The sequence below is a fragment of the Pelophylax lessonae genome (assembly GCF_965119305.1).
Source record: "Pelophylax lessonae genome assembly, chromosome: 5".
Classification (NCBI taxonomy): Eukaryota; Metazoa; Chordata; class Amphibia; order Anura; family Ranidae; genus Pelophylax; species Pelophylax lessonae.
Genome location: NC_138772.1, coordinates 384,495,429 through 384,523,421, shown reverse-complemented (window position 1 = coordinate 384,523,421; position 27,993 = coordinate 384,495,429). Strand labels below are relative to the sequence as shown.

The 27,993-nt window shown below is 45.8% G+C and overlaps 1 protein-coding gene across 3 annotated transcripts in view; it reads right to left on the bottom strand.

Annotated features, from left to right (window-relative positions):
* Positions 1-27,993, bottom strand: part of PPP4R1 (protein phosphatase 4 regulatory subunit 1) — a 180,903-nt gene that overhangs the window by 120,797 nt on the left and 32,113 nt on the right. For 2 of the 3 annotated variants that reach the window (XM_082259519.1, XM_082259520.1), the window contains exons 3-5: positions 17,106-17,241; positions 9,311-9,417; positions 2-144 (exon numbers count right to left, since the gene is read on the bottom strand). In XM_082259519.1, the coding sequence (XP_082115645.1) occupies positions 2-144; positions 9,311-9,417; positions 17,106-17,241 (386 nt within the window). The remainder of the gene's footprint in view (position 1; positions 145-9,310; positions 9,418-17,105; positions 17,242-27,993) is intronic. The other variant, XM_082259521.1, reaches the window with a different exon arrangement.

Below are 27,993 nucleotides of genomic sequence, written 5' to 3'. Positions count from 1 at the left end.
CCTGGTTATTTTGGTCAGCGAGATATCGCACTACAATGGGTAGAAGGTATTTGGAGAAAGCATGGGGAATGGAAGGCCTGTTCTCTTGACAGAACATTGCAAGGTGAGGCACTTGTTCCATGAGCTCCGCGCGCACAGTGGGTTCTGAAAGATAAACAGCAAAACAAAGGATTTTTCGTTGGTTTCATTTTGACTGTAAATGTATTTAGTATTTTGCAGAGAGTAAATATTCTCATTAGGTTTGTAACATTTATCAAAACTTAAGTAAGGCCTCAATTACAGGTAAAAAACGGTTAAGCTGCATTTTTGCCAACCCCAACCACTTCCCTGCAGCTAGAGTGGAAAAAAACATACCCCTGGTTGCACATGACTAAATGCCACCCATTCATCTGAATAGAGCTGTGCCACACCCACGTGCAAAGCACCGTGTTGTGCATTGGTGGTCTGGGTTTTTAGGGGTTGAAACAAGCATTGTGGTGGCAACATAATGGCCCCTCATGGTCTGTCAAATGCCATTCTGAAGAGTGATCCACTATGGATCGCTCTCTAGAGGGCACCACTGGTGTTAGCAAGCCCTTAAAGTAAAACTCAAAAAAGGCAAAACTTGTCACCATAACAGGAATAAAAGGGGACACTAATTCTGGCAATCTTGGAAAAAACTAGGGACCCCCTCTCTTTTGAAGGTTTTCCTCTCACTTCCTGTTTTGGGTATGGCAAAAGGAAGTAATGGGAAATCTCTGCAATTGGACACAGATGGAGGAACCCCCCCCCCCCCTGTCCAAAATGGAAAAAAATAAATACCATATCCTAAATATACAGGACACAGGCAGAATATGAATCTAGTATGGATTATAGGCATGTACCTTCAGATGATTGGACGCTAGCAAAGCATTAGAGCAGGGGGTCTTCAAACTATGGCAATCTAGTTGTTCAGGAACTACAATTCTCATCATACCTAGTCATGTCTGTGAATGTCAGAGTTTTACAATCCTCATGGGACGTGTAGTTCTGCAACAGCTGGAGGGCTGTAGTTTGGGCATCCCAGCATTAGAGGATATGCCCCCTGGGCGCATGCCCTATACCTCTACCGCATTATGCGAATACTTTGAGGGATACTAAGGCTTGGTCTTACAACAACCACTGATTTGGTAGAATGGGTGTGTAGATACGTAGGAGGAGATTTCTCTTTAAGAATGTAGACTCTTGCAATTTTACATGGTTTAAAAAAATTAAACACTTTGAAAACACATCAGATCTCAATGGGGAAAAAAATCCCATGCTGGATATTTACACTGATATGGACTGGATAATGTGTTCAGAAAAAAAGGATGCCACATCATTTGATGCAAATGAAAATTAATGACCTACAGAGGGCTGAATTCAAAGACACTCCGATAATCAAAGTGAAAAATTATGCAGCAGGCTAGTCCATTTTGCTGAAATTTTATTGCATGCTCCTAATGAGATGATAGATGGTGTCCTGGGGTATTTCCTCCCAGATCTGGACCAAAGCATCACTAAGCTGCAACCTGGCGGCATTGGATGGACAGAAACAATGTCTCAGATGTGTTCTATTGGATTTAGGTCAGGCGAGCATGGGGATCATTTAATGGTATTAATTCCTACATCCTCCAGGAAATGTCTGCATTCTCACGCCATATGAGGCCATGCATTGTTGTGCACAAGGAGGAACCTAGGACCCACTGCACCAGCCATTAAAGGCAGTCACGGTTCCATTGTCTAGTGGTCTGTGCATCCTTCCATGGATATGCCTCCCCAGACCATCACTGACCCACCACCAAACCGGTCATGCTGAATGAGGTTACAGGCAGCATCATGTTCTCCATGGCTTATCCAGACCCTTTAACGTCTGTCACGTGCTCAGGGTGAACCCGTTTTCATCTGCGAAAAGCACAGGGTGCCAGTGGCGGACTTGCCAATTCTGGTGTTCAATGGTAAATGCCAATCGAGCTCCAGGGTGCTGGGCAGTGAGCACAGGGGCAACAAGAGGACGTCGGGCCCTCAGACCACCCTCAAAGTCTGTTTCTGATGGTCTGGTTACAGACATTTACATCGGTGGCCTGCTAGAGGTCATTTTGTAGGGCTCATCCTGTTCCTCCTTTCACAAAAGGAGTAGATACTGGTCCTGCTGAAAGACCTTCTATGGCCCTGTCCAGCTCTCCTAGAGTAACTGCCTGTTTCCTGGGCTCTCCTCCATGCACTTAAGATTGTGCTGGGAGACACAGCAAACCTTCTGGCATTGGCACATATAGATATGCCATCATGGAGGAGTTGAACTGCCTGTGCAACCTCTATAGCAGGGGTAATGAATTAAAATTCAAGGAGGTCCGGTCGCCAAAATTTTCTTTGGGCCGAGGTCCGAATCTGAAGTCTGTTCTATGACTCAGAAAGATGGGCAAAACAAACATGTGTCCATCAGCGTTGCCCTTAACATAAAATATGCCCATTAGAGTGCCCCTTAACATAAAATATGCCCATTAGAGTGCCCCTTAACATAAAATGTGTCCTCAGTGTGACCCTTAATATAAAATAAGAGGCACGCTGGTGGGCACATTTTATGTTAGGGGGCACGCTGGTGGGCACATTTTATGTTAGGGGGCACGCTGGTGGGCACATTTTATGTTAGGGGGCACGCTGATGGGCAAAACAAAAAGTGTAAATCAGAGTTGCGCTCAACATAAAATATGCCCATTAGCGTGCCCCTTAACATAAAATATGCCCATCAGAGTGCCCCTTAACATAAAATATGCCCATCAGCGTGTCCCTTAACATAAAATATGCCCATCAGCGTGTCCCTTAGCATAAAATAAGGGGCACGCTGATGGGCACATTTTATGTCAATGGAGCAATCTGATGGGCACATTTTGTTTCTTTTATGGGGCACTCTAATGAGCACAACAAAACATCCCAGTCTGCACACTTGGTAAAGCTTGAGAGGTTTTTAAATTGAGCTATTCTCCCCTAAAAATGTGCTCCACATACCTGCGCGGGACGTCACTCCCCTACTCGCGGCCCGACAGGACACTGGCTGCGAGTGAGCCAGGAGCCGCAATCGGTCCGGGCGGAAGCATCGTGCGGGCCGCCAATGGACCGCGGGCCACCATTTAGTGACCGCTGCTCTATAGGGTCCAGGTATTGCCTCATGCTACTAGTAGTGACACTGACAATAGCCAAATGCAAAACTGGTGAAAAAGTGTCAGAAAAGAGGAGTAGGATAAAAAAGGGTCTGTGGCCTCCACCTGTAAAACCATTCCTTTTTTAGAGATGGTCTCCTCGTTGCCCATCTAGTGCACATGGTAACTGCATGAACACCAAAAGCAGCTGAAACTGATTAACAACCCCCTCTGCTACCTGACCAGATCAATATCCCAGGAGTTGAATTGACTTGATGCTATACTCTGATTAAAAAGTGTTCCTTAAATTTTTTTGAGCAGTGTATTTCCTATCCATTAACCAATGGTGGTCTTTGAAGCAGACAGTCCCCTGCAAGATGCAGAGGACAGGACAAAGAGGGTATCTGTCAACCTGACTGGAGCAGTAGCCTTGCGGTAGACTCCAATTTATAGGACTATGTCCAGGCAATATAGAGAGGAAAAAAAAAAAGAAGGACTTACAGGTGCGATAATACATCTTCCTGGAAAAGGATTTTCTTGCTTTTAGCAAGGTAGGAAACCACAGACTGTGAAATTACTCTATACTTTAATATCTGTGTTTCAGCCATGCCTTTATAGTCAGAGATGGAGGAATAGGAATGAATAGAGGGCTTTAGATGGCAGATCTGGACTGTTGGAAGGAGGTCAGGGGTCTTTTGCTAGAAGTCCAAGTCTGTGTACCAGGATCTTCTGAGCTAGTTTGGAGGCAACTAGAATCACAGTTTTCCTCTCTTGCTCTTTTTTTTTCCTTGAGCACACAAGATAGGATTCCCACTGGAGGCAACATGTAAATCAGCCTGAACTGAGACCAGGGGATTATCAGGGCATCTGAGGCTAGGGGATGGGGGTAGCCGACATCAGGGAAGTGACAGGGATAGGAGCGGAGACGACTCATTTTGCAGCCGACCTGTTTTATGTAACCGCCGCAAGTGTAACATTACACACACTACCGTGATAATTTCATACCCTCCGAGCATGCGCACTTGTCAACTTCTCTGCTGTTCATTGATGTATCCGGGGCTCTGAGCATGCGCACTGCTACGCTGCTCAGCTGTTTCTGACAGGAAGTGACGAGGGTTATGGAATTCTAACGAGGTATGGTTTTTTAACATTACACCGGCTCTAAAACAACGGTACTGGGGTACCAGGGTGATGCCTACAATCACTTAAAGCAAAAGGAAATACAGCAGGGCAAGCAGAAGTGCAAAGACCTTTGTGAACATGCTGGTAGCAGGGGATAGGCAAAAATGGCAGTGTGACAAACTGAAAATAGCTGTCTGCCAATGCAAAGCATAAAAGCTCTGATGAGGTGGCTAAATTAGAACATGTAGATAGGAATCTTGGATGTCCATAAATGCCATGTATTAATTACCCTTGTCTAAAAGAGGCAATTACTGACGTTGCAGATTCCATGCTAAATTTTATCAAATTTGAAGGAATTGGTTGCAGGATTTTAAATCCAGAATATGGCAAATACTCCCAATAGGCTTTGTAAACTAACAGTTTTGAGGACAATCTGTCCTATGGTGGTACCGGCACAATGATTCCCTGGGACAAGTGGGCATTTTGCAAATCTAACTGTTCTTAGGCAGTTTTGGTTGACTTGAAAGAAGAAAGTTTTGAACTTTATTTTGTACCCTCTTGAAACCACAGATCTGAGATGTCTGCAAGAGAGAGAAGCAAACTTTTACAGACCCAATCGCTACAATTGAGCTCTCAAGGAGTGGGGTAGAGTTATAGGGGAGGTGCAGTATTATAAGGGAGGTGCAGGGGGTGTGCCCTCTAAAGCTTTGCCAATGTCCAACAACCTTAAAAAGGTACACGCCTATAACCCTTGGTGTATAAATATTTTGCTTGTGTGCTGCATGGTTAGGAAAAAAAAAAAGTTACCATTACTCCTACTTCAAATGGTATCTTTTTTAAGGGTATTTAATCTGGTTTGTATAAAATTACATAAAACAAACATACGGGATGATCCAAGTCAGGATGTACATATACAAAAGGAAAAAAGAAAATGGACAGTACCTGATATTAAGTGAAGAGTAGGTGTAGGGAAATTTAACAACCTTTAACAATCTTTTTAAATCTAGAAACTCGGGAGTTGAGAGGAGGAGGCTCTCACTTCTTTATATCATTTAGTGGACTTCTTTAGCTACATGTGAGCATAATCAGAGATCCTGACAGCAAAACATTAAAGCATAAGAAAAGGCCAAACAATAACCCACCTGTTAAATGTTGCTTGCCCTGCAGAAATCCATCTCTTAATACCTTTTTTTTATTTTTTAAAGTCTTTCTAGACAGTCACAGGACCGCAAAGCTTCTGCCTGTCTGTCCTGTGGGGTGGACAATGTGCTGTATCCAGATAGTAATTTACTAGAAAAATTATTCAGAAAAGATTCAGGTAGTACCAGGGCCATGGAGAAGCAACATTTTACGAGTTATTGTGTAGCATTTTCCTACTTCAAAGGAATTGTAAAGTCTCAAGGTTTTTCACCTTAATGCATTAGGGTAAAAAACCTTCTTGGTTGCAGCTGTCTCCCAGACCCACTGTTATTCTTATCTGAACCCGAACGTTCCAGTGATAAGCACGAGCCCAGCAGCTCCAGCCGCTGTTTCGGATCCTCATTGAATAGATTGGCTCCCACTGCTGTCAAACAAATCCAGCGTGACAGGAGCGGGGCCGAGGCCTACTGTCTGTGTCAATGGACGCAGCAGCAAGACTCGTGAACGCGCCCGCACGGATGCCCCAAGGAAAGAGGCCCTCCGTGGGGGCAGCCAATGAAGAGGAGGAGCCTGAAGCGCCGCCAGAGCACCGCAAAAAAGGAGGATCGGGCTGCTCTGTGCAAAACCCTTGCACACAGCAGGTAAGTATAACAGGTTTGTTATAAAAAAAAAAAAACCTTTAGAATCACTTTAACCGCTTGCCAACCGCAGCAAGTACATACAGTGGGTACGGAAAGTATTTAGACCCCCTTAAATTTTTCACTCTTTGTTATATTGCAGCCATTTGCTAAAATCATTTAGGTTCATTCTTCTTCCTCATGAATGTACAGATAGCACCCCATACTGACAGAAAAACACAGAATTGTTGACATTGTTGCAGATTTATTAAAAAAGAAAAACTGAAATATCACATGGTCCTAAGTATTCAGGCCCTTTGCTCAGTATTTAGTAGAAGCCCCCTTTTGATCTAATACAGCCAGGAGTCTTTTTGGGAAAGATTCAACAAGTCTTTCACACCTGGATTTGGGGATCCTCTGCCATTCCTCCTTGCAGATCCTCTCCAGTTCTGTCAGGTTGGATGGTAAACGTTGGTGGACAGCCATTTTTAGGTCTCTCCAGAGATGCTCAATTGGGTTTAAGTCAGGGCTCTGGCTGGGCCATTCAAGAACAGTCACGGAGTTGTTGTGAAGCCACTCCTTCGTTATTTTAGCTGTGTGCTTAGGGTCATTGTCTTGTTGGAAGGTAAACCTTCGGCCCAGTCTGAGGTCCAGAGCACTCTGGAGAAGGTTTTTGTCCAGGATATCCCTGTACTTGGCCGCAATCATCTTTCCCTCGATTGCAACCAGTCGTCCTGTCCCTGCAGCTGAAAAACACCCCCACAGCATGATGCTGCCACCACCATGCTTCACTGTTGGGACTGTATTGGACAGGTGACGAGCAGTGCCTGGTTTTCTCCACACATACCGCTTAGAATTAAGGCCAAAATGTTCTATTTTGGTCTCATCAGACCAGAGAATCTTATTTCTCACCATCTTGGAGTCCTTCAGGTGTTTTTTTAGCAAACTCCATGCAGGCTTTCATGTGTCTTACACTGAGGAGGGGCTTCCGTCGGGCCACTCTGCCATAAAGCCCCGACTGGAGGGCTGCAGTGATGTTGACTCTCCAACTTTCTCCCATCTCCTGACTGCATCTCTGGAGCTCAGCCACAGTGATCTTTGGGTTCTTTGCCTCTCTCACCAAGGCTCTTCTCCCCCGATAGCTCAGTTTGGCTGGACGGCCAGCTCTAGGAAGGGTTCTGGTCGTCCCAAACGTCTTCCATTTGAGGATTATGGAGGCCACTGTGCTCTTAGGAACCTTAAGTGCAGCAGAAATCTTTTTGTAACCTTGGCCAGATCTGTGCCTTGCCACAATTCTGTCTCTGAGCTCTTCAGGCAGTTCCTTTGACCTCATGATTCTCATTTGCTCTGACATGCATTGTGATCTGGAAGGTCTTATATAGACAGGTGTGTGGCTTTCCTAATCAAGTCCAATCAGTATAATCAAACACAGCTGGACTCAAATGAAGGTGTAGAACCATCTGTGTTTTTCTGTCAGTATGGGGTGCTATGTGTACATTCATGAGGAAGAAGAATGAACCTAAATGATTTTAGCAAATGGCTGCAATACAACAGAGTGAAAAATTTAAGGGGTTCTGAATACTTTCCGTACCCACTGTATACTGCGGCGGTCAGCCCCGGCCAGGCAAAGTGACGTACCGGTACGTCACTAGCCTTTGAGCCGATTGCTGGCGAGCGTGCGCCGCCGGAGGCGCACTCCCGCCCCCGCGCGTTCCCTAACAAGTCCACGCGTGTGACCGGCAGACCCGAAGTCCGCCGTTCACTTGCGATCGTCCGCTGTAAAGGGAGAAAGGCAGGTGGCTAATGTAAACAAAGCCGCCTGTCATTCTTCCTTGTGTAACAGCAGAGATCTAATGGTCCTGCTATGTAGGACCGTAGATCTCTGCTGTTACATGTAAAGCCACATCCCTGCACAGTTAGAAACACGCCCCTAGGGACACACTTAACCCCTCCTTCCCCAATAAAGTTAACCCCTTCCCTGCCAGTGTCATTTTTACAGTAACAGTGCATATGTATAGCACTGATTACTGTAGTAATGTCACTGGTACTACCAAAAGTGTCAAAAATGTCAGTCAAGGGTCCGATCTGTCTGCCGCAATGTCGCAGTCGCGAAAAAAAAAGACAAAAATCTTTCCCTTAGTAAACGCAATAACTTTTGCGCAAACCAATCAAAATACGCTTGTGATTTTTTTTTTTACCAAACATATGTAGCAGAAAACAAATTGGCCTAAAATGTTAAAAAAAAAAATCAAATTTTTACATTTTTTTGGGGAATTTCATAAAAAAAAATGTGAAAAATATTGTTATTTTTGCAAAATGGTCGCTCTTTTTTTGGTTTATAGCGCATGATCAAAAAAAAAAAAAAAAACGCACAGGTGATCAAATACCACCAAAAGAAAGTTCTATTTGTGGGAAAAAAAGGACATCAAAATTAGTTAAGTTACAGCGTCGCACGACCGCGCAATTGTCCGTTAAAATCACGCAGTGCCGAATCGTAAAATAGGGCCTGGTCAGGAAGGGGGTAAAATCTTCCGGGGCTTAAGTGGTTAAAGCTGAACTCTAGGCACATTTAAAAACAAAATGGCAATTTATGCATGTGTTGCTTCAAATGACTTTTACAGCTTAGCTCAAACTGTAATGGGCAGCACCAGGGGTCAATCGGGAGTTCTGCAGGTCTCATGTGATGACATAGAACATCCTGGCCAGAGGAAAGAATTGAGATGAGCTTATCAGGTGGCTGCTGCATCTTTACTGTTCCAACACAAGCTCAGGATAGGCAGAGGACTTTGATGTATTAGCTAATACAGCTAGATGCAGTAATGAAAAGGACACAAACATGTAAATCCTCTAGCTGATAGGCACAAGTGCCTTTTTCCCTCTCAGTGACCATGTCTGTTACAAAGCTGACTAACAACATTATATTTAGATACAATATGCCTGTCCGTTCTCATCCGATCCGGACAGGATCGGATAGCAGCGGGTGTCAGCGAGCACGTCACCGGTGCCCCATAGGGATGTATGGAGCATCCGATCAGGTCCGCCTGAAAGGACCCAACGTGCTGCTATTGCTGGTTTCTACAGCTGTTTGAAATTATGGGTCAAGTCTGAACCCTCAATTTGAATAAGTTGTGCTTGAAAACATAATTGTTCTTCCAGTGCTAGATCTCTAATTAAAAGTCCGGCAAGTCAGTAATCAAAGGAGGCATTATGCAGGTGGGCACATAATACATGAAATAAGCAGGCATCACATACAGTTTATAGCAAACAAAAAGCGGTTCTTTATGGAAAAATACATACCAGAATCATCTGACAGTTTTGAAACCCTCTCTAACACCGAAATACAGTCCTTCTCGTCATCACTAACTTCTTTTAAGGTGTCTAACAAACTTCGGGCCACCATCTGTCTAAATGAAAAATACAGGAAATAAGTTGGGTGATGTTTGCAAAGAAACAGGGTGTGGTGCAATAAACCAGCTTCATTTTTACAAATCCAATTCTAAATTTACCGGAATACATGCTAACACAAATCTTAAACAAAGAAGTTCTTAAATTAAAATTTGAACGGTATACTAAAAAAGGATCACACAAGGAAAGGGAACTTGATTTCTTGGCAAATATTAGAGTGGGTCAGCTGGGAAAAGTAGCATAATTTCGCTCCGACTAAATAAGCAGTTATGCATTCCAGGAGTGCTGAGTTTTTACGGCAATGAACCAGCATTCTAATGGCAATAAACAACATTTCCACTTATGCATTTACAATTTCAAAATTTTGAGAAAACACTCCTGCTTATTTCGCAGAGACAGTGCATGACACCCACTGCCAAAAATGTTCAGTCAAGGTCATTCTGCAAAGGCCAACCACTTTTACTTTAGCCTAGGATTCTTTTTTAAAGCCATTTCCTAAATTAAACCTAACTTTGTTCCACTTATGTATCCTAATTTTTTTATATTTTTATGACCTGAACTAAGTTTTTTTTTTCAAAAAGCTAAAAATATAAGCAAAACACAGCGACTATTGTATTACTCTGTTTAAGATTGTAAGCTTTTTCATGAGCAGGGACCTCCTTACTCTGTTGTATTGAATTGTGTTTTAACTGTATGGTCTCCCTTCCTTTTCCAAAGTGCTGCACAAACTGTGGGTGCTATATACTGTATACTAATTGGAGACTATAAACACTGCACCTAACCACTGATAAGCACAGCATATACAATGAAAAATGATCCCCAATCATTAAATTATTCTTAGAAATTACAGGAATAACCGTTCTCACTTGGAGAAGGATATTCAGTTTAGAGCAAGGAGAGGCAACCCTTGAGCAGTGGGGATCTACTTGAACATGAATATTATTATAATATATTATAATGATTATTTTTTAAGAACTTACCTTGCAAGGCCTAATTAACCAGTAAAGGAAAACTTGGAAAAATATTAAACAAATTTCACTGTTAAAATATATAAAAAAAAACACTTCGCCTACGGTGAAAAGTGGACAGTGTCAGTCATTAGAACAGTGGATGGTGTGTGGACAGCGTCAATTGCTTTATTTTTACTATAATATATATACACATATACACACACACACAAACACATATATATATATATATATATATATATATATATATATATATATATATATATATATATATATATATATTATATATATATATAGAGCTGCAAGAAAAAGTATGCAAGTATGTGAACCCTTTGTAATGATACGGATTTCTGCACAAATTGGTCATAAAATGTGATCTGATCATCATCATCTAAATCACAACAATAGACAGATAATAACAGTCTGCTTAAACTAATAACACACAACGAATGAAATGTTGCCATATTTTTATTGAACACACCATGTAAACATTCACAGCGCAGGTGGAAAAAGTATGTGAGCCCTTGGATTTAATAACTGTTTGAACCTTCTTTTGCAGCAATAACTTCAACCAAACGTTTCCTGTAGTTGCAGATCAGACGTGCACAACGGTCAGGAGTAATTCTTGACCATTCCTCTTTACAGAACTGTTTCAGTTCAGCAATATTATTGGGATTTCTGGTGTGAATCGCTTTCTTGAGGTCATGCCACAGCATCTCAATCGGGCTGAGGTCAGGACTCTGACTGGGCCACTTCAGAAGCCGTATTTTCTTCTGTTTTAAATGGTTGTAAACCCATACAACTTTTTTTTTTTTTTTTTTTTTTAGCAACCTGTAAGAGAAACGCATAATGAGCTAGTATGCATCGCATACTAGCTCATTATGAAATACTTACCTTAGAACGAGCCCCCGCCGTGCCACCCGCTTACCTGTAGGACGGGCGACATGTCCAGTCGCCCGTCTTCCGGGATCGCGGCATCCGGCCATCTGATTGGCCGGTGATGTCACTCCCGTGCACGCGAGCGGGAGCAGACAGTCACGGCACGGGGCTCTGAAGAAACGGCACCAGCGGCCGTTCCTTCAGAGCGCATGCGCCAGTGACGTCACTGGCTGCATGCAAGGTAAATATCTCCTAAACGGTACAGGTTTAGGAGATATTTACAGTACCTATAGGTAAGCCTATAATAAGGCTTACCTATAGGTAAAAGTGTCAGAGGAGGGTTTACTTCCTCTTTAAGCCATTCTGTTGTTGATTTACTTCTATGCTTTGGGTCATTGTCCTGTTGCAACACCCATCTTCTGTTGAGCTTCAGCTGGTAGACAGATGGCCTTAAGTTCTCCTGCAAAATGTCTTGATAAACTTGGAAATTCATTTTTCCTTCGATGATAGCAATCCGTCCAGGCGCTGACGCAGCAAAGCAGCCCCAAACCATGATGGCCTCACCACCATACTTGACAGTTGGGATGAGGTTTTGATGTTGGTGTGCCGTGCCTCTTTTTCACCACACATAGTGTTGTGTGTTTCTTCCAAACAACTCAACTTTGGTTTCATCTGTCCACAGAATATTTTGCCAGTACTGCTGTGGAACATCCAGGTGCTCTTGTGCAAGCTGTAAATGTGCAGCAATGTTTTGTTTGGACAGCAGTGGCTTCCTCTGTGGTATCCTCCCATGAAATTCATTCTTGTTTAGGGTTTTACGTATTGTAGATTCGCTAACAGGGATGTTCGCATTTGCCAGTGACTTTTGTAAGTCTTTAGCTGACACTCTAGGATTCTTCACCTCATTGAGCAGTCTGCGCTGTGCTCTTGCAGTCATCTTTACAGGATGGACACTCCAAGGGAGAGTAGCAGCAGTGCTGAACTTTCTCCATTTATAGACAATTTGTCTTACCGTGGACTGATGAACAGCAAGGCTTTTGGAGATACTTTCAGAACCCTTTCCAGCTTTATGCAAGTCAACAATTCTTAATCGTAGGTCTACTGAGAGCTCTTTTGTGCGAGGCATCATTCACATCAGGCATTGCTTCTTGTGAAAAGCAAACCCAGAACTGGTGTGTGTTTTTTATAGGGCAGAGCAGCTGTAACCAACACCTCCAAACTCATCTCATTGATTGGACTCCAGTTGGCTGACATCTCACTCCAATTAGCTCCTGGAGATGTCATTAGTCTAGGCCGGGTTCACATACTTTTTCCACCTGCACTGTTATGTGGTGTGTTCTATATATAAATTGTATATAGATCTGTCTGATCCATTTGGCAATGGTTGCCGCAGAGCCATCATACCCTTCCGAGGACCCTCAGGAAGTACAAAGAGAGAATCCGATTTCCGAAAGGAGGTAAACCCCGATCACCCTGACAGCATCCAGAGAATGCAAGGCAACCTCTTTTGGATGCTTAGGGTTCGCACAAAGCGAAGGTAAAACAATGTCCTCATTGAGGTGAAAATCCAAAACCAGCTTTGGCAGAAAGGCCGGATTAGGTCGCAAGACCACCTTATGCCTATGAACCACCAGGTAAGGGGAACGGCAAGACAAGGCCGCCAACTCCGACACTCTGCGAGTCGAAGTGATCGCCACCAGAAAGGCAACCTTTTTAGATAGCAGAGGTAACGAGATTTCCCTGATGTTTTCAAACGGGGAACGTTGTAACACGGACAGAACCAAGTTCAAGTCCCATGGAGGTAAGGGCTCCCTTCTGGGAGGGGCCAAGTGATGCGCACCTTGAATAAAAGGTGCGAATCAAGGAATTAGACGCCACAGGGCGCTGAAAAAGAACAGCCAGTGATGATACCTGTCCCTTAATCGTGGCCAACGCAAGGCGCTGGTCCACACCAGACTGGAGGAAAGCTAACACCCTCGCCACCGAGTAGGAACGAGGAGAGAAACCCCTGGACTCACACCAGGCAAAATAAGCTTTCCATGTACGGTAATAAATCTTACCAGAAGCCATGCCGTTAAAGCCAGCGACTAAAGCAGGATGGAAGATCGGTCCCTGAGACAGTAGATCTTCTCGCATTGGCAGCCGCCACGGAGGCTCTACGGCCAGGTGAAGGATGTCCGCGTACCAGGACCGGCGAGGTCAGTCCGGCACTACCAGAATCACCAGTGATTGTTCCGAGGCCAACCTGCCAAGGAACCTGGACAACAACTGAATCGGTGGAAAGTCATAAATCAGACGATACTGATGCCAAGGCACCACCAACGCGTCCGAGGCGTCTGCCAGAGGATCTTGCCACGAAACATTCCACCTAATCCTTTAGCCGAGACGCGAACAGATCCACATCTGGGGATCCCCACTTCGCATTTAAAATATCTCCGCACAGCATTTAAAATACCTCCGGGTGCAGGGACCATTCCCCCTGGTCCAGGGTCTGGCGGCTCAGATAATCTGCCTGCCAATATCGCCAGGACATGAGACTCGGCCCAAAACAGAATACTGGTCACTTCCTGGGCCGCCTTGGTGATTGATGTACTCCACCACAGTGGCATTGTCCGTCTGCACCCGTACAGGGCGGCCCCGAAGACGATCCGAACAATGGATCAAGCACAGCCTGATCGCTCTCAATTCCAATATATTTATCGGAAGGGAGGATTCCGCCTCTGACCAAGTGCCCTGGGCAGACAGGTTGCCCAGAAAGCCACCCCAGCCCGACAGGCTGGCATCCGTGGTTATCACCGTCCACAGAATTGGCCGGAAGGATTTTCCGTCCGACACCGATTGGAGAGATCGCGTGTGAAACTGTGCAAATGGTATCGCCATGAAGGCGGACACCATCAACCCCAGGGACCGCATACAGATCCGGAGTGACGAGGATTTGTTGTCCCTGACCCCGTTCTGCAGGGTCCGGAGCTTGTACTCCGGTAAGAACACCTTTGCTTGAGCAGAGTCCAGAACCATTCCCAGATACGGGAGACGAACCGAAGGCGACAAGGTCGACTTCTGAATGTTGATAATCCAAACGAACTCCTGGAGCGTCTGGACCGTAGTGGACAGATCACGCAACAGGCTCTGACTGGCACGATCTTAACAGGAGATCGTCCAGATATCCCAAGACTGCAATGCCCTGTGCCCGCAACAGGCCCAGAACAGGCGCCAACACTTTGGTAAAGACCCTTGGAGCCGAAGCGAGACTGAAAGGCAACGCCACAAACTGGTAATGATCCTCCGCGATAGCGAATCGGAGATACCTCGGATGACCCTCGAAAATGGGGATGTGCAGATACGCATCCTTCAGGTCTATAGAGGCCATGAACTCCCCCGGATTCAAGGAGGCCACCACCGAGCGGAGTGATTCCATGCGGAATTTCCGAACGCGCACAAAGCGGTTCAGCGCTTTCAAGTCCAGAATCGGACGCACTTTGCCCTCCTTTCTGGGCACAGTGAACAGATTTGAATAAAAACCCCGAAACCTGTCCCGATGAGGCACCGGGACAACAACCCCCTGGGCGAGGAGATCCTGTACCGCTTGATGCAGGTCCTGTAACCGCCCTGGGGTCAAATGAAGATTTATGGGAAAGAATCTGTTCGCCGGCCGTGAAAGAAATTCGATCTTGTATCCTGGCTGAATGATTTCCTGAACCCACCTGTCCGTGATTCGGAGCCAAGGTTGGAGGAAACCGCGCAAACGTCCCCCCAGCCCTGAAACGGGTGAGGGCGCCCCTTCCGGCAGAGGCGGACTGAGCCGCGTTCCCAGCCTGGCCGGATTTTTGTTTGCCGAACCAGGGCTTTTTCTGGCCACCTTGGCCCTTGAAGGGTTTTCCCTTGTTCTGCGCCTTGAAGATCACTACATAGCATGCTGTATAAACGCCCATAATGAAGCCAGACATGCTGCCCACACTTAAAATGGTGGACCGGCGGTTTTTAACCCCGCAGCTGTCGCCGCATGTGTCTGCACCTCCAAGCACCCTAAAGGGACCTTAGGAGAGGGACCCCCCAATCCCCCACACAGCGCTGCTGTGAGAGAATAAAACCCCCGCAGGGACCGGGAACAGGGAGCCCAAAAACGCACAGACATAGGGGACACCACAGACACACAGGACTGCCGACCCCAGACAGAGGCCCCACACAGAATTTACTTACCTGTACCCGATGGCGTGCGGTGCCTCATATCAAGCGGGAAACCGCCCACCCTCAGATGGCAGGGGAGTGCCGCCAGCCAGAAACGCAGGACACTAGTAGTGCACGGACGAACCTATGCTGTGTCCAGTGAGGTAGCCACCTCACATGGCTGCATCCCTGATGGACAGGGATGGGTCGTTTGCGAGGCCAGGGCGAACACATAGCCTGCAAAAAGCTCGATGGCGGGCTGGGATTCCATCTGACCCTCTGTCCTGGAGAACCAGGACGGTCAGTCCGATTCCCAGCTCCGCAAACGCCGTCTTCATCCAAAGATCCAACTAACTAGCGCTGATAAAATAAACAGCTAGCAATGTAAAGAAAAATGAAATTTTCAGAAAATAAATCAAAGCAAAAGAGGAAGGCTGAGACTGTAGCCTCAGCACAGGGAAGCCTATCCACTCCTAAGCTAGGCAGAAGACAAACTGAATTGGGATGGCTATTGCAGGGGGGTATTGGACTAGGACAGCCCCCATGGGTGTGACTATGTAGATGAATTGTTCTTTTACAAGTCTTATGCCTAGAAACTCCTGTGGAGAGGAAGCAATACCCCATTAGTGAAGACTGTGTGAATGGGTGGCGACTGTCGGAGGACGTAAGAGAAATATCAGTTTCAAGAATGTAACCATTACATATTACAAGATATGAATTCTGTTACAAAATCTGTCTAAACGGGAGGTCCCTTAGCATTTTATGAACCTCCGGGGCTGCCCATGGCCCAAGTGTTTATTGGTCAAGTACTTCTGGTGACACCCCCTGGGGGTCAGAGAAAAGAGGGAAGATGAGGGAGCTCTCAGTTCTCAATTTTAACATCAAGCAGTGACATCGCTGAAGGGAAGAACCGATCACACATGTTCAGCCTTAAACTCTGAAACACCCAGGACTTTTGAATGCAAGCATTTCCATTTCTAATTCTTTATCTATTCTTCTAAATTGCTGTATTGGGTCTCTATTTCTTTGTAACCCATTTTTCTGTAAATATTTTTATTTGCACCAATTTTAACCTTTCTTATAATTAAACCCTTTTTTGAAAAGTGTTACTTTTGTCTCTAAGCTCTTAAACGCAAACTGACCCCAAAGAACCTGTCCCCTGAGGAGCGCTACTGTTTAGGATAAATCCTCCGGACATTCCTGTCTGCTGTGACAGTGTGTGTTACTGATGATTATTCTAAAGTCATAATTGGTATTTCTAAAATTACGAGAGTCCTCTGGGCTCATAACAGAGGTGGTGGCAGAGAAAGGGTTAATTGTTTAATTAGCCCAGTGACAAATCGCTCTCAGTCTGCTGGCATCTAGATTGTGGTCCCGCAAGCTGGACAATCTGTGTGTCGGGTGCAGCTGAGAGTGGCATTGTTACGCAAGTGACGGCAGGGTGTGAGATTGCCTGGTCTTTGGTCACGAGTTGGATGAGAAGGCCAGGGGTCTGATACCTGCCACCGTCACAATGTGCATTTATTATTTTTATTTTTTTTTAAAAAGGCTTAACTTTTAAAGGTTCATTCACCTTACTAGTAGGAACCTAAAAACACAGATTTCAACATAAATTTCAGACAGAAAATCAGCAGATTACATACACAAGCTAGGTAATGGTTTTGTGAACATACCTGTTAAATATATTTTCACTTGCAGCGTACTTGTCCAACCTTCCAAGCGGGGTCAACATTTCATCTTGTGAGACAAAGTCCAGGGCTGAAGGTATAATAATCACATCAGACTCTGAGCTGTAGTCATCCACACCAACTATCAGAAACATCAGAAACATAGCTTGAAAATTCAGTTACATTATACTAGAAAAAAATGGTGTAGTTCTGCTGAAAAGATGTATTAATGTGGACTGCTCTGGGGAAAGATCATCCCCAGCTGTGCCAGAATGACCTGGAAAGGCAACAAAAGAGTGACTTCTATGACTGCACACACGTGTCCAGAATTAGACGGCCTTACCTCAAATATGCTTGGATTATTTAAAAGGGGGGGGGGGGGGGGGAGAAATTTTACTTTGGGCAAATGTCAATTTATAGCCCAACAAAAAAAAAAAACCCAGAAAAAAAATCCACCCTTGCAGTTGGGGGGTGAGGATTAAAGAGTAAATATCTTATATTCCAGTGCGGTGACCATTCCCCTGCGCTTTAAGATGCAACTGGCTCTGGCCGCACACCAGCCTCCACAGCAAACCATGCATGGTTTATATCCCTGTACCACTGTATGGTAAGGGATGAAACTTCAGCTATACAAACAGAGCCGGCTGTAGCAAAGAATCAGGTAAGTGAAACAGCCTTTTCATCTTAGACATCACAAGCAAATAGCTTCTGCAGTGCAGAGGGGGAGGGGTGCTTGGAGGGCACCACTACAAGGGTGGATTTATTTTTTTTCCCTGCAAGTCCAACTCAAGCTACTATTCTATTTTTGCACCCAAATTAGGTTGTATGTTACTATTCACAAAGCATACCTTGAAAATATTTTGACATTTCTGCATACCCCTCTTAAAGCTCAGGACTGAAAAACCTTAGCTTTGGCTTTTTATGAAATGCAAGGAGGGAGTTGGAGAGTAATGTTTGCCATAACAAACTCTGCCTGTACTGTGTTGGCTGAATTACTCTATGAACATTAAACTGCCATAAATACATGCGACATCCATCTACACTTGGTTGGGCACGAGTTGCATAGTGTTGTTCATAAATGGCTGTCAGTTTCCAGTGCTGACTGCTGGACAACCGGAGGTTGGACAGATGTCAAATATTCTGCTATGCAATTATCAAGGTACATGTGTTATATAGCCATTTAATGTTCATAGAGTGATTCTATGGTAAACATCCACAATATGAAATTCTTTTTAAACAAGTTAAAGTGGAACTAAACCCAGCAATTTAACTGTTAAAAAAAAGAGATTGCTGCGGCCAGAACTGCAAGGGAGTGTTTTTCAAAGTCATTTCTCAATTAAAATAAAGAATGGAGACATAGATGGGTAGATGAGTTTGCTCTGAATAATAAAAATGAATTGAATAACATTTTTGGTTTGTGTTGCTCAAATGCAGTGTAGATCTGCTTTAAAAAGGGAACACACAACAAAAACATCTAAAAGGAGTTTTCTCAAATTTGACTGAAAGGTGGAAATACACCTCAAAAATAGTCAACTTTGTGTTGCCGTCCGTGTGTTCATTTGGAGACTTCCCAGGATAGAATGGGAAGTGTGGGAAAATCCTCACAGGGATACAGAAAGCAATATAAATACTGTATATTGCAATATTGTGTCCCTCATTAGGGTGCCCAAATTATGTCAAATTAAAGTGGCTCTAACCCTTGTCAGTGTCTAATACAAAAAAAAAACAAAAAAAAAAAAAAAAAACTAATGTCATTGCACAGATTACCTGAAGATATTACCAACATTAAATATTAGGAAAAAATATAAGAAAGGCCTTTTTCCTAAGTTTCTTTCTTTCAGCAGCTAAGTAGATGCCCCTTATTTATGCGGTAGTGCAATACATGGTTAAACTTTAATATGCTATTACAAGCTCTGGAAGGAATTGTCTTGCCGATTTAGAAACGGCCAGCAGAGTAGTGCTGATTTTTATATAAAGGGGAGAAAGTTCCATGCTGTGGTTAATGAACAGCCTCCCTATAAATATAACTTAATTTATATGAAGTAGTAGGGTCAGTGGGGAGATGGACTAATTAGTGTATGGTAAAGTATGCAAATGAAAAATATGTGAGTGCAAATGAATCAATGTCACTTATATGATGCGAATAAAGTCCAATAAATCACATAAATTGTGAGAAATACTAATGTGCTATATAAGTGACCAAGTATTGTGAATGGCAAATAAATAAATGAATAAATTGGATAAATCTTAAAAAAAACACAAGTGCAATAATAAAGTGATCCAGTGCAATAGCGATGAGGTTTATCAGAAAAATGTATATAGATAAAATATTTAAATGGTATACATCAGCAATACAAAAAATTAATTAAGTGGTGAATCATCTAAACATTCAGTGCTAGTATAAATGTTAAAAGTCCATGCAGGTATATAAAGGCCAGGTGAAAAAAAATAGGTGATCATGTTATTCCCAAATACTTGTAAAGCCAGGTGAGGTAGGAGTGCTCGTGGTCCCACCAATATCAAATGCACTCACCAGAAGCAACAACCCCACACAGGGGTATCTCACCAGGATATTGAATAAAGATGTCACTCTTTAAGCTAAGGTATTGGGACATAATGGCGCTCTACGCGTTTCATCATCTGACGTCTTCAGAAGCATCACATTACGTGGGTTACCCTAGTGTATATTTAAATAGCAGTGAAGTCACTTCTGGTTTCAGCATTTGGAATGCAAACCGCGTTCCAGTGAGCTACCATTACAGCGCTTGTGATTCATGTTTGTGAGTACCCTGCTTTTTTTTTTTTTTTTTTACAATAAATAACCTTTTAAAACGGTATTACACTATCTGGCCCTTCCTTCTTTATCCTCTGTGGGGATCACCCCACAATTAAAGGACGGAAGTCAACTGGGAACAGTTTACTTAACAGTTCCTCCATCCTGGTAATTGAAGTGTTCATCCCCACAATACCTCAGCTTAACCACTTTAGGACCGCGCGCGGTAATACTACTGCGGCAGTGCGGCACGATACCGCTCAGCCACGTAGTATTAACGTGATGCGCGATCGCGGCTCCAGAGCGCGCAGCGGGTCCCGATCCCGATGGCATTCGGTAGGGAACCGATCAATCATCAGATACTGACCAATGATTTTTGGTCAGTGTCTGTAGATCGGTCCCCACCAATGGCAATCTGTCCCCTGTCTGTGTAATGTAAACACAGACAGGGGAAGTGATGTCACTGTCCCTCCTGAAGTCCTTTCGGTTCCAGGAGAGAGACAGAGACACACCAAAAACGTGAGTTTCCACCAACACTACACTGACACACCTCACATAGGCACATTTAACCCCTTCATCACCTCTGATCACCCCCTGATCACCCCCAAACCCCTCACAGTGAACACTATATACAGTGGTATACAGATATTTTACTGATCACTGTATAAGTGTCACTTGTGAGCGTAGTTTGCGCCTGCGTTAGGCCCAAATAGGGTTAGGGTACCCGCCACCTATCCCCTAATAAAGTTTTTACCCCTTGATCAGCCCCAGTTAACCCCTTCACTACCTATTACTCTGTGCACTAAATACAGTATATAGGTAAATACTGATCACTGTATTTAGTGTCACTAGTGACCCTAATTTGCGCTTGCGCTAAGCCCATATAGGGTTAGGGCACCCGCCACCTATTCCCTAATAAACTTTTAACCGCTTGATCTTCCCCAGTTAACCCCTTCACTCCATATAAAACAGTGCACTAATATATACAGTATATCAGATAACTACTGATCACTGTATTTAGTGTCACTGGTGACCCTAATTTGCGCTTGCGCTAGGCCCGAATAGGTTTAGGCCACCCGCCATCTATCCTCTATAAAGGTTTAACCCCTTGATCTCCCCCAGTTTAACCCCTTCACTTCCCTGTCACAGTGTTCACTATATACAGTGATTACTGATCACTGTATTAGCGTCACGGGTGACACAACTTAGGCTAGCTAGTTAGCGTCAGGGTCCCACTACACCACCGTTACTTAGCGTCAGTTAGAGTCAAGTACACTAACACACACACACCACCGTTACTAGTATAGTGTTTGAACAGATCAATATCTGATCTGATCAGAACTATACTAGCGTCCTCATAATTTAGTGTTCCCCAAACGCAGTGTTTGCACAATCAGCACTGATTCCTGCTAGCACCTGCGTTTAGCCCCCCTGCCCAGCCCACCTTACCCAGGCAAGTGTAGTAATCAATAGATTACTGACACTTCCAAAAAACACATCACACAAAACCGCTGCGTTAGCAGAGTCAGGCCTGATCTCTGTTAGCACTAGCAGTTTTTCTTTGTAGCGACCAAATAGTCCTCGACAACCAGGTGCTTTTATTACCTAGTAGTCGCACTACTGTACCGGTAAATTTAGTTACTAAAATGACAAAACGTTGGTACAGTGGTGAAGAGGTCTACGAAATGCTGACCGCGGCACGTGAGAGCGATGGGGAAGCCTCACTGTCAGAATCAGGGTCAGTATACGAACCAGATGACAGCAGCGGCTCCCTGACAGATAGCTCCGACAGAGGGGTCCCTGCTAGGGTCAGGCGTACCCGACCCCATTCTGGAGTTGTTTACTTGCAAGAACTGGAGGTTTCTGGTATGCAGCAGAGTGCCAGTACTAGTGCCGCTCACACTTCTCGTGAACTGGCAAGCACGAGCGGCCTAGTACACCCTGGACCTTCAACCAGCACTGCAGTATCACCTGGTGACGTGGCGAGTCACCTGAGTGCAGTTGAAGCTGGTGCGGTGGCTAGCACGAGTAGTGGCCCGCAGCCACCACGTATCCGAAGACAGGCCCGTAGAGCCCATAGTGTCCTCCCTGAAGCGCTGGCATATCCTAATTGGCAGCCCACAGATTCCACAGCGCCAGTACTTCCCCCATTCACCGCCCAACCCGGAATCCAAGTGGAAACAGCTGGTTTTAATCCCATAAACTTTTTTGAGCTGTTTTTCACTGAAGATCTTTTCAGATCTATTGTGGACCAATCAAATTTGTACGCTCAACAATTCATCGCCGCCAACCCAAATTCACCCCTTGCCAGACCATTCGCCTGGAATCCTATTACGATTCAGGAGTTTAAAACCTATCTGGGCCTTTCCTTCAACACGGGCATTACAAGAAAGAATGAATTGCGGTTATATTGGTCCACTGACCCAATTCATCAAATGTACGTGTTCTCTGCTGCTATGTCCAGGACTCGATACGAACAAATATTTCGGTTCATGCATTTCAACGACAATGAACTCTGTCGTCCTCGGGGAGACCCTGAATATGATCGGCTCCACAAAATTCGGCCCCTCATAGACCACTTCAATCAGCGGTTCGCAGCCTTGTTTACCCCCCAACAAGATGTCTGCGTTGACGAGTCCCTGATTAAGTTTACTGGTCGCCTTGCTATCAAACAGTACCTCCCCAGCAAGCGTGCCAGATACGGGGTCAAGTTGTATAAGCTTTGTGACAGGGCCACAGGCTATACAGTTAATTTCCGTGTCTATGAGGGAAAAGATAGCACTGTGGAGCCCCCCGACTGCCCAGGCTACATAGGGAGCAGCGGCAAGATAGTTTGGGACTTGGTGTCACCCTTATTCGGAAAGGGGTACCACTTGTACGTGGACAATTTCTATTCAAGCGTGCCACTTTTTAGACACCTCTATCAATTGCAAATTGGCGCTTGTGGCACCGTGCGATCTAATCGCCGGGGCTTCCCCCAACGGCTAGTGAATGCCCCACTGAGCTCGGGGGAGAGAGCCTGCTTGAGGTGCGATGAATTGCTTGCAGTGAAGTGGAGGGACAAACGAAACGTTTACGTGCTATCCTCCATTCACCCAGACACGGCAGTCCAAATTACTACGGTCACCGGTGTTGTTGTTGAGAAACCCCTCTGTGTCCACGACTATAACCGTAAAATGGGAGGGGTGGACTTCCAACGACCAGATGATGGGACCGTACTTAATTGCCCGTAAGGCCAGACGCTGGTACAAAAAAGTGTCTGTATACCTATTTCAATTGGCTGTTTACAACGCTTTTGTCTTATACAAAGCGTCTGCTGGAACATTATCCTTCTTTCAATTCCAAGAAGAGATAATCAGAGCCCTTCTGTATTCAGCTGGTGCTCCTGCCCAACTTCCCCAACCAGATGCAGTGAGCCGGCTGCATGAGAGGCATTTTCCGCAATACCCCCCGAGTACCCCTACCAAACGATACCCCCAAAAAAGATGCCGTGTCTGCAGCAAGCGCGGATTTAGGCGTGACACCCGGAATTATTGTCCCGACTGTCCTGACCGACCTGGTCTTTGCCACGGTGACTGTTTCCGTCGCTACCACACACTAGTGGATTATTAGCATAGGGTACAGCACGGCACAGTTTAGGGCACATTTACACAGGGTCTCAAAAGATGTTCGATGGCTATCGTCATTTTGAGAGACCCGAACCTGGAACCTGGAACTCGACGTTTGAAGAAAAAAAAAAAAAAATACATAAAAGCCAAAAATAGTTGTCGTCTCAGTCATTTTTTATGTTCTTCTACACTTCCTATGTACTTTTAATGTACTTTGTTTGTTTTTCATTCTTTTGTGACCTGTTTCTCTTCCAGGTACTCGTCGGCTACCACGCATTGATTTCATATATTCTGACACAAAGTGTTTGCGCTCAGCATACATGGATACCTTTGCTGATAGCAGCTGTGGTAATTTTCTGATTTCAGCACTGCAGTTAAAATCCTATTTTGGTATACGTGGATAGTGTCGTGTATACCCATCATTAAATTCAGTGGGTGGTTGTTTGGGCGGTTAATGATGAGTAATACTACGCATTATTCCTGTGCTGATTTCTGATAGGTTCTCTTTTTTTTCGTTCAGCCCACAGGCTGCATGAAAAAAAAAAAACCTATATGCCAAACAAAGACCAGCAATGTACTGGTACGTTGCTGGACTTTGAGTGGTTATACCAGGATGATGCCTGCAGATTTAGGCATCATCTTGGTATCGTTTTTTACAGCAAGCGGTCGGCTTACATGTAAAAGCAATCCTAGCGGATAATTGGCCGCTAGACTGCTTTTACATGCAGTGGGAGGGGACTCCCCCCCCCCTCCTGCCGCCTTCCGCTGCCTTCCACGGTTTTTCTCGGGCTCTCCTGTCCCACCGGTTAACCCGAGAGTGCAGCCGGTGGTTCAATTATCTAACCATAGAGCTGATTGGAGATGAGAATGGCTCCAATCATCTCTATGGCCTAAGATGCCGGAGGCTACGAGCATTTCATGACTTCTGTTTCACCAGAAATAAATAGCGCCATTGGGAAATTGGGAAAGTATTTTATCACACCAATTTTGGTATGGTCAGATGCGTTAAGGTCTAGGAAAGACCTGTAGGGTGTCTACTTTCCGAAAAGGGGTCATTTGGGGGGGGGGGGGGGGGGTTGTGCTGTCTTGGCATTTCATGGCCTCCGAAACTGTGATAGGTAGTCAGGAGTGAAATCAACAATTTACGCCCTTGGAAAGCCTGAAAGTGGGGGTTGGCTTTCGAGGACCTGTACTCGGCTAGACTGCAAAAAAGTCTCACACATGTGGTATCCCTGTACTCAGGAGAAGCAGCAGAATGTATTTTGGGGTATCATTTCACATATACCCATGGCATGTGTGAGCAATATATCATTTAGTGACAACTTTGTGTAAAAAAACAAAAAATAACGGAATTTTTGTAAAATCTTACCTGTAAAATTCCTTTCTCTGAGTCCTCCGACAGTCGCCGCCTCTTCATATTCGTCACATATGGGGTATTAGACTTTGCTCCGAAGGAGTAGCTAGGCAACAGAATATGTTAACAATAAAGCTTTTAACATATCCCACCCTCAAGGGGTGGTCCCCTCAGTCAATACCCTCCTACTTCCTGCAACCATATCTCAGTTTTAGTGGAATAGCAGTAGAGTATACAATCAAACCCCAAAAGAGGGGCGGGGGCGGCGACTGTCGGAGGACTCAGAGAAAGGAATTTTACAGGTAAGATTTTACAAAAATTCCGTTTTCTCTTACGTCCTCCGACAGTCGCCGCCTCTTCATATTCGTCACATATGGGGACGTCCCAAAGCAGTGCAAACATGAGGGGTGGGAAACGCATCCGCGCCGAAAGGCAACGCAGTCTCCGCATCAAAGAAGGAACCTTACCAAAGGAAGGAAACCAGCTGGGCAACAGCAAAAAACAAGTGCTCAACAGGAGCAACAACCCAGGAAAAGACAAAAAACCAGGGGATACAAAACTTATCCCAACAGCCAGGAGTCCCCAACAAGGGACCCTAGGGAACAGCCGCACTAAGAACCTTGCGGCCAAAGGAAGCATCCGCCGATGCCTGAACATCTACTTTGTAGAATTTTGTGAAAGTGTGCACGGTCGACCAAGTCGCCGCCTTACACACCTGGGCTACAGAAGCCCCATGACGACAGGCCCAAGACGTACTCAGAGATCTAGTAGAGTGCGCCTTCACAGGCACAGGGGGAACCTTCCCCTGCAAAGCATAGGCCTGTTCAATGGTCTGCCTGATCCATTTGGCGATGGTAGAGGCCGAAGCCGCCATGCCCTTCCGAGGACCCTCTGGAAGAACAAACAAGGAGTCCGTCTTTCGAAAAGACTCAGTCGATTTAAGGTAAACCCTTATCGCCCGAACAACATCCAGAGTGCAATCTCACCTCCTTTGGATGTTTAGGCTTCGTGCACAACGAAGGCAAGACAATATCCTCATTAAGATGGAATTCCGAAACTCGTTTCGGAAGAAAAGAAGGATTAGGTCGCAAGACCACCTTATCCAAATGAATAACCAGGTACGGAGACTTGCAGGACAAAGCCGCCAGCTCCGACACTCTGCGAGCCGAAGTGATCGCCACCAAAAAGGCGACCTTTTTGGACAACATAGACAACGAGATCTCCCTGATCTGTTCAAAAGGAGCACGTTGTAACACAGATAGAACAAGATTCAAGTCCCAAGGGGGCAGAGGATCCCGCCTCGGGGGAACCAGATGCCGCACACCCTGAACAAAGGTGCCAACCAATGGGTTGGAAGCCACGGGACGTTGAAACAGAACGGCCAGAGCAGACACCTGACCCTTTATCGTAGCCAGCGCCAAACGCTGATCAACACCCGTTTGAAGGAAAGACAGCACACGGGACACCGAGTACGTGCGGGGTGAAAACCCCCTGGACTCACACCAGGCAAAATAGGCCTTCCAAGTACGGTAATAAACCTTCCCCGAGGAAGACTTCCTCGCGTTGATTAAAGTATGAACGACCTCCGGAGAGAGACCCCTCTCCTTCAGGACCTCGGTCTCAACAGCCAGGCCATCAAAGCCAGCGACTGTAAAACAGGATGGTATATCGGTCCTTGAGACAGTAGATCGTCTCGAAGAGGCAGACGCCACGGGGCGTCGACCGCCAGATTCACGAGGTCTGCGTACCAGGACCGGCGAGGCCAGTCCGGTGCCACAAGAATCACCGTGTTGCGTTCCGAGTGTAACCTGCGAAGGAACCTGGACAGCAACTGAATCGGTGGAAACGCGTACATCAGCCTGTACTGATGCCACGGGGCCACTAACGCGTCTGCCCGAGGGTCGCGCGTCCTTGCCACGAACCTCTTCACCTTGTTGTTGAGACGAGACGCGAACAGGTCCACATCTGGAAGACCCCACTTCGCGCACAACATCTGGAAGACAGCCGGATGGAGAGACCATTCCCCCTGATCCAGGGTCTGGCGACTCAGATAGTCCGCCTGCCAGTTCTCCACTCCCGGAATGTGAACCGCCGTTATCGCCGGGACATGAGTCTCGGCCCAAGACAGAATGTCGGCCACTTCTCGAGCCGCTCGGGCACTCCTGGTGCCCCCTTGGTGGTTGATGTAGGCCACCGCCGTGGCATTGTCCGTCTGCACCCGAACCGGGCAACCCTGCAGCCGGTCCGTCCAGCGATGAAGACAGAGACTTATCGCACGCAATTCCAGAATGTTGATCAGAAGGGAAGACTCCCCCTCCGACCAAGTCCCCTGAGCGGACAGAACGCCCAGAACACCACCCCAGCCCGACAGGCTGGCATCCGTGGTGATTACCGTCCACGAGATCGGACGAAACGACTTGCCCCCGGACACCAACGGGGACTGGAGCCACCACAGAAGGTTTTCCCTGGTGCGAAGACTCAACGAGATTTGAAGATCCAGAGATTGAGGTCGCCCGTCCCACCTGGACAGGATCTCCGCTTGGAGACCCCGCGTGTGAAACTGTGCGAAAGGAATCGCCTCGAAGGCCGAGACCATCAATCCCAGACATCTCATACACGTCCGCAGAGACGAGTTCGGAACGTCCCTGAGGGACCTGACTTCCTCCCGGAGAGTCCTGAGTTTGTCTTCCGGCAGGAAGACCTTCGCCTGCACCGAGTCCAGTATCATTCCCAGATAGGGGAGACGAACCGACGGACTCAGTGTCGACTTTGGAAAATTTATCGTCCAACCAAACTCCTGCAGAGTTTGCATCGTGACAGACAGGTCCTCCTCCAGACCCTGGCTGGTCGCAGACCGAACCAGAATGTCGTCCAGATACCCCAGGACAGAAACGCCCTGGGCCCTCAATAATGCCAGAACCGGTGCAAGCACCTTGGTGAAGACCCGCGGAGCCGAGGCGAGACCAAAGGGCAACGCCACGAACTGGTAGTGATCCTCCGCAATGGCAAATCGAAGGTACCTCTGATGACCCTCGAATATGGGGATGTGAAGGTACGCATCCTTCAAATCGATGGAGGCCATGAATTCCCCCGGAACCAGGGCAGCCACCACCGACCGCAGGGATTCCATGCGGAACTTGCGAACCCGCACAGAGCGGT